The sequence below is a fragment of the Lotus japonicus genome, chromosome 3 (assembly GCF_012489685.1).
Source record: "Lotus japonicus ecotype B-129 chromosome 3, LjGifu_v1.2".
NCBI lineage: Eukaryota > Viridiplantae > Streptophyta > Magnoliopsida > Fabales > Fabaceae > Lotus > Lotus japonicus.
In genome coordinates this window covers 24,499,214-24,507,106 of record NC_080043.1, presented here as the reverse complement: position 1 = coordinate 24,507,106, position 7,893 = coordinate 24,499,214, and the positions used below count along the sequence as shown (strand labels likewise).

At 38.6% G+C, this 7,893-nt stretch overlaps 1 protein-coding gene across 1 annotated transcript; it reads right to left on the bottom strand.

The window, feature by feature from the left end:
• Positions 1-4,533: 4,533 nt before the first annotated feature.
• On the bottom strand, positions 4,534-7,390 carry LOC130743809 (uncharacterized). Its single transcript, XM_057596035.1, has 4 exons — positions 7,124-7,390; positions 6,711-6,922; positions 6,138-6,402; positions 4,534-4,821 (listed from the first exon to the last, which is right to left on the bottom strand). The coding sequence occupies exons 1-4, from the start codon at positions 7,388-7,390 to the stop codon at positions 4,534-4,536; spliced, it is 1,032 nt and encodes a 343-aa protein (XP_057452018.1).
• Between the last annotated feature and the right edge of the window lie 503 nt (positions 7,391-7,893).

The following is a 7,893-nucleotide window of genomic DNA, read 5'->3' as shown; positions in this document are numbered from 1 at the left end:
TGTAAATTAATCTTCATATATGTTAATGACATGCATAGTTAAAGACTTGGAATTGATATAAAATTTCAACAATATTAATTAAAAGATTAGGAAAATGGTGAAACATACATACAGTTGCCTAGGTGATTGCTAGGAAGTCATATGGAAAGAAGGGACCAGGACATGGCCAACTCTTTGGCTAATCCTGATCCTGTAGGAAATACTGAAGTTTCTCAATGATAGTGCTCTCATATAACGTCAGGGGGTTGGGGAATAGAATAAAATGGAGAGCAATAAGAGACTTGATAGTGAGGGAGAAAATAGAGATGGTACTATTGCAGGAAACAAAGGTGCAAGAAGTGGAACAAAGTTTATGTAATTCCTTATGGGGAGACTCGAGTTGCGATTGGAGAATGAGTCCGGCGGTGAACAGCGCTGGCGGTTTACTTTGTATTTGGAATAAAGATGCTTTTGAACTGTTGGATTGTACAGTCAATCAATCGTTTATTATTCTGGTTGGCATTTGGGGAGATAGGCATCATGTCATTGCAAATGTGTATGCACCTTGTGACCGGGAAGGAAAGAGAGCAGTCTGGAGGGAATTGCAGCAGTGGAAGCAAGGGTGCACGATTGATTCTTGGTGCATTGGTGGAGATTTCAATGCGGTAAGAGCGGCTCACGAGAGAAGAGGCGAAGCAAATGTGCTGAATTATGGAAGACGAGATATGGAGAAGTTTAATGAGTTCATTTCCCAGATGGAACTACTGGACTTACCTATTGCGGGAAAGCGGTTCACTTGGTATCGTCCAAATGGGAAGTCCATGAGCAGAATTGATAGATTCCTTATATTGGGAGCTTGGTTGACATATTGGCCGGAAAGCTCTCAGCTTGTGCTTGGTAGAGAGCTTTCTGACCACTGCCCTTTGCTATTGAGGAGTGTTATCCGCGATTGGGGTCCGAAGCCTTTTAGAACTTTAAACTGCTGGTTGCAAGACCCGCGCTTTAAGGGGTTTGTGGAGAAAACTTGGGAAGAGATCCATGTTCAAGGATGGGGGGCTCATGTTCTAAAGGAGAAACTCAAGTTGTTGAAACCTTTTCTCCGCACTTGGAACAAGGAGGTGTTTGGAGACGTGAGAAAGCAAAAGAAGGCGATCATAGAGGACTTAGTGAAGCTCGACAAGAAGAAAGAGGAAGAGGGTCTCACAGAAGAGGAGTGTTTGAAAGGCAAGGAGTTAATGGGGGATTTGTGGAAGGTCTCTAGGCAAAATGAATCAATCCTCTACCAAAAGGCTCGGGTCCAATGGTTGAAAGAAGGTGATCGCAACACAAAGTTTTTTCACGCCTATGTGAATTGGAGACGACGCACAAATAACTTGACAAGGCTCACAATTGATGGAAGGTGGGAAGAAAGACCAATTGAAATTAAGAAGGAAGCGAAGAGGATCTTTGAAAAGCGGTTTGAGGAAGTAGCATGCCCTCACTTGAACCTAGATGGAGTCCCGTTCAGGTCTATCACTTCGGTAGACAACATTGCTTTGTGTGCTCCGTTTGACTTGCCGGAGATATAGGAGGCGGTTTGGGATTGTGATGGCGACAAGAGCCCAGGACCAGATGGGTTCAATTTTCAGTTTCTAAAGGCTTTTTGGCATATCTTGGAAGGTGATATTAAGCGAGTCCTAGACGATTTTCATTTGAACAATGCTTGGCCCTCGGAAGCAATTCGTCGTTTATTGCCTTGATCCCAAAATGTGACTCGCCACAGGGCCTTAATGACTATAGGCCAATTTCCTTGGTTGGGTGCGTCTACAAAATTGTGGCAAAGATTTTGGCTAATAGGCTCAAGCTTGTGCTTCCTAAAGTGATTGGGGATGAACAATCAGCCTTCTTAGCTGGGAGAAGTATGTTGGATGGCATCGTAGTGGCAAATGAGGTGATCCATGATGCAAAATGCAGGAAGAAGCAAGCCATGATCTTCAAGGTGGATTTTGAGAAGGCGTATGACACAGTGGGTTGGGGATTTTTGAGCTATATGATGAGAAGGATGAACTTTCATGAGAAGTGGGTGAGATGGATAGATAGTTGCTTAAGATCCGCAAGAGTGTCGGTCCTTGTGAACGGGAGCCCAGGAGAGGAATTCAAAATGAGAAGAGGTTTGAGGCAGGGATACCCATTGGCCCTTTTTCTTTTCCTTATAGTAGAAGAAGGTCTAAATGGCCTTTTCCAACAAGCTGTGCGGTTAGGGAAGTTTGAAGGCTATGATATAGGTCAGGCAAGTGGAGTGGGAGTCTCCTTACTACAGTTTGCGGATGATACACTTTTCATTGGAAAGGCAACTCGTCTAAATGCCTTGGCAATAAAAAGTGTCCTAAGATGTTTTGAGCTTGTTTCAGGGCTAAAGATAAATTTTCACAAAAGCAAGCTAGCGGGACTTGAAGTAGAAGGAAGCATTACTAGAAACATTGCTAGTTTCCTCAATTGTAAGGTAATGAAAGTTCCTTTCATTTACCTCGGATTACCGATTGGGGGAAACCCGAGAAGATTAGGATTTTGGGATCCAGTGGTGAATAAAATTAAAGTGAGATTATCTCGGTGGAGGCAAAAAACTATTTCTTTTGGAGGGAGAGTAACTTTGATTGCTAGTGTGTTGTCTTCTTTACCGCTCTTTTTCCTCTCTTTCTTCCGTATGCCAAAGGGTGTGCTTAATAAGTGTACGAAAATTTTGAGATCGTTCCTTTGGGGAGGAGGAGAGGAGAGCAAAGGGGTAGCTTGGATTAAATGGGAAACAGTTTGTAGGCCAAAAGAGCTAGGGGGCTTGGGCTTGAGAGATTGGGGCAATTTTAATAAGGCGCTCCTTGGCAAATGGAGGTGGCGGCTTTTGTCGGATACAGAAAGCCTGGCCTGTGGGCAAGAGTATTACGGGCAAAGTACACCATACCTGATCATTTAGGCAGTATTGAGCGAGGGGGAAAGATGTCTAGCTGGTGGAAGGACATTATTACAATGTGCTTCGACGACGGAGGAAATAGATGGTTTGATCATGGTTTGAAGCGCATTGTAGGAGATGGAAGGGGAACTAGGTTCTGGTCGGATCGCTGGTCAGGAGAAGAGAAGCTACAAGAAAAGTACAGCAGGTTGTTTAACTTGTCGGTGCAGAAACACTCTTTTATCCCTGAACTGGGATCCTGGTTAGATGGGACATGGCAATGGAATTTCCTATGGCGAAGGCAGCTACTGGAACGAGAGGAAGAGTTGGTGGCTGGTCTCATTTCCTTCATAAGCTCCAGAACACGTACTCGTGGAAGGAAAAGAAGATAGTTGGTTATGGCCGGCAAGTGAGGATAATTGCTATAATGTGAAATCTGCATACTGGTTTTTACAGGGCATAGAGCTTGAAGAACGAATCCCGGCTTTTGAAGTATTGTGGCGATGCAAGGCACCGTCAAATGTGCTCGCCTTCGGCTGGAAGACCCTGTGGGGAAGAGTGCAAACAAAGGAAAACTTATCTCGTAGGGGAATCCTACCAGCAAACGAATCTTTAGCCTGTGTTCTTTGTTCAGAGGACGAAGAAAATCTGGTTCACCTACTGCTACATTGCCCCTTTTCATATCAGATTTGGCAGAAATACAATAGGTGGCTTGGCATATTGTCAGTAATGCCAGATTCGTGTGTAGCACATTTTCTGCAATTTGGGGGAGATCTTTGGACAGAAAGTCAAAGGCGGGGAGCAAAATCAATTTGGCTCGCAATAGTCTGGACATTATGGCAATCAAGAAACAGTATCATTTTCAGAAATGGTGAGAAGGATGCAGAAAAGTTATTTGATTTGGCACAATTGAGGGCATGGAACTTGCTCAAGGCAAAAGATAAGAGGTTTGTCTTCTCAACATATGATTGGGTTTCCAATCCTAGATATTGCTTGGGATGTTTATGACTCATTCATCTTGCTACCTTGGCTGTTTTCCTACTGAAGCCTTAGTAGTTCTTGTACTGTTACGGGCTCAGGGGCTCTTAAAGTGGCAAGAGGGACACTTGAGTTTTGTATTTGTTGGGGAAAGGTAGGTGTTAGCAGGCAAGGAGTTGTTAGTGTCTACTTTCCTCTCTGTTCGTGAGAGTAGCATTGACATGCACCACTGTTTTGGTTTTTTTCTGTTCTTTCTCCCTCCCCTTGTAATTATTCTCTTGTTTTTTTTATATTTTTGGGTTAGAGTACCCCTAGTACTCTTATTCAATACAATTTTGCTTATTAAAAAAAAACGATTATAAATTGCATCCTCTTTCAAATTTGTCATTGAAAAGAGATCAACCACAACAACCAAAAATATATTCTTACATTCTAAATAAATTGCAACTTCTAACAAAATATATCGAGTACACCATTGGTTTAATATACTTCTCATCAAAGTTTGTAAAATTTAAGTAACTATAACGTTGTAATTACCAAACAATTCTCAATTCATATATTTTGAAATGTTCATATAACAGAGTTAATTAAAAGACTTTGAATAATTGATGTAAAATTTCACAATCCCAATAACAATATCAAAAGATAAGATCTTATGAGGCTAGAAGTGCTCTAATTATAGATTCACATTCATTTCTCGATTTGATGAACATATGCCCCGCATTAGGAAGCTCATGATAATGAATCCAAGGTTGTTTGTGTGCGATGTAACGCATCAGCATACATGAAATTATCGTATCCTTGGAGCCTTGCCAAAGGTGAACAGCACCATCATTGTCAGGGAATGGATTTTTTATCTCTGTTGGGCCAAACTCCCACTTTCCCAAAGCAACTATTAAGTCTCGGTGTAATGATTCATATGTACCTTGCTGAGTTGCTTTCTGCAAAATGTTCAAACACATGGATGGTATTATTGTTGGAAAATATAGCAATAGATCATGCAGAATGCCTTTTCTTTTTCACTGGAGTCTGGAGTTTACCTCCCTAAATTTTAAATGCATGTGTGATGGGTGTTTGGAGAGTCACGAGAGAGAGAGACCATATTACGATGCATCAAATCGATCAATGCATAATGAATGTGTGTTTGCATATTATTTCATTTTTCAAGAAAAACCAAAAAAGATATTAATTTTTATGCATGACTATTACTCCCTCCGGTCCTATTTATAAGCATGAAAGAGAAGAAAAACCTTGGTCCTTTTTATAAGAACCAAATGAAAGTTTGAGCTATATTAATTAATTTTTTCCAATGATGCCCTTATTAATTCTAACTTGTAAAATGTGTCTCATTAATTATTCTCTCTCTTTCCCACTTTCCAACACTAATAACAAAGGGTAATTTTGGAAGTTTATTTTGATTTAAGACAAATTTAATGCATTTTATCTAGTTTAACTACATTTCTTAAACTATGTGAATTTTTTTTTTGTTGCTTATAAATAGGACCGGAGGGAGTAATTTTAAAGGCAAAACGAATTGTAGGAAGAATCTTATACAAATAAATAGCTTTAAGATGTGAAAAATGATTATGAGAGAAAATAGAAGTAGATATTAGCATATGGCTCATGTGCAGTCCTAATTATTTTTCTCCCAAAATGTATGCATGTGTTTGGATCAACATTGTAAATTGATTGTGGATAAAAATTATTGAGAAGTCTCATATTGATTAGAAATATAGTTAAATAGGTGTTTATAAATGGTATAACAGCTTTCATCACTAAATTAGCTTTTGGTGTAAAGTTAAACATTAACATAATTATAATATAGTGGAAGAGTCTATCCTAAACATGTATATTGGAGACCACCTATATATGAGCCATCCGCAAATGTTCTTTCACGTAAATTTTAGTCCTACCTTATCTAGATTGAACCTCAAAAATAATTATCAAGATATCCATCCCTAAGTTTGATGGGGTGTGTTGAGAATATGTGTCTATTAAGAGCATAACAACCCTTATCTCTAAGCTTGCTTTTCACATAAAATTAGACCTTACATAACTTTTTATAGAATAGATTTTAGTAAAACTATTATGTCCACCGCATAAGCTGAAATTTGTATATTTTTGAAGCTAGAATCAATTGTGAACGGAAACATCAAACACCCTATAAATTTATTTTGGTACCTAATGGAAAGATTTATACATGCTATAAATATGAAGATAAACGGATAAACTCAAAGTGACGAAGAAGTTAAGTTACCTGGCCCATGTTTGGATCTTCTGGCAAGCTCTTTATGGCCTCTATATCCTCATGAGGCAACGTTTCAAGATTTACCGGCGACAATGTTGGGAACCATTTTTGAGTCCTCCACCAATAGAACAACCAAGGGGCGTAATGAGCAACTCGAAGTGTCCACCGGTCTGACTTAGGTAGCATCCGAAGAGCCTCTTTTAATAAATTATCAGGAAAAGAGGGCATCCCAAAGTAATTTAGCACTGGAGCTACCAATGCTACTCCTAATAATCTGTCAAAGAATCAAGAATGGTAAACATTAAAACCTTGCAAAATCAAATACGTATTACAATTTGTGATGCGTAATTCTACTCAAAAGCTAGATTAAGATGTGATGATTGTCTTACCATATATAACGACTATTTTTTTCATATATCTAGTCAATGTAAAACTTACTATGATATACGTACTATATTAAAATTTGCGAGGCATAACGCTATCTTAAAAGCTAGCTCAATAGGTGAGGATTATCTTTCTTATATATAAGGATTATCTTGGTTATATATCTACTCAATGTGAAATTTGCCAACCGTCGCATACCTATGTGAAATGTAGTTTAGGCAGCTCCAAGCAGAGTAGCCTCCCATTGACATTCCAAGGACATAAAATTTATCCCCAATTTGCACTTTATCAGCTAGTTCTTGAATATCATATGCTTCACTCTTCACTGAACGCAATGGATTTGGATCACTCTCGCCGTAACCTGCTCTGTCAAAGGAGAGGAAATATATCCCTAGATCTTCAACAAGTTCCTACATATAAGCAAACCCAACACATTCAACATGATGGTTATTGTATTATGTCAAATAACAGAATGTGTAAAATTATTCAGTAAACTAGAACACATTCACATATATCTATTTTAAAAAACAAGTAACTATTTCACGAAAAAAGCATACTTCAAAACCAGACAAAAGCATAAAGAAGAAATAAACAGAGGGGCGCGTTCATACTTGAGAAACATTAATCAATTTTGAATCTTTGGAATCGCCATATCCATGAATGATAATCATCTTGTACCTAGCTTCTTCCTTTGGAACACCAAATTCCCTATAGGCCAAATGCCTTCCATCACTGAGTTTCACTCTTGGTGAAGTGACTGGAGGACCACCAACAGATCCACATGCTGTTGGAGGAGGAGGCTTTATGGCCCTATGTACCCACCCTATGAGAATCACCACCGCCGCCACCGCCACCGCCACTGCTATTGGATTAAACATTGCTTGAAAGAAACTGCATTTTCAATCATATTATCAACATGATAACAATGTACGTACATTTAAAAGTAATTTTAATGAACTTTTTATGGGGTGGTCTCAACTTTCAAAAATAATAATTATTTTAAAAAAGCTGAAAAAATTGTTTTAAAAACTGCATTTATCTCTTTTTTGGTACATCGGAAAGATAAATTGAACCCGCCAGGAATCGACCCCTGGACTTCCCCCTACCCAATCGATATGTCCCCCAGCTCTTACCACTTGAGCTATCATACGATGACTCTTTATCTCTAATATGATGTACATGTGTAACTTACTGCAACGATTGATAAAGGATATTATTAAATTAAACATGTAACAAAAAAATTATAAGAATATTTTAATTAATAACATATGATGATATCTAAACATTGAATGGCTTTGAAATCTGTCTTAAATCTATAATAATAATAGTTATTCTCTAATAAAAATAGTCATCGTTCAAGATTTTATTACAAAAGTTAAAT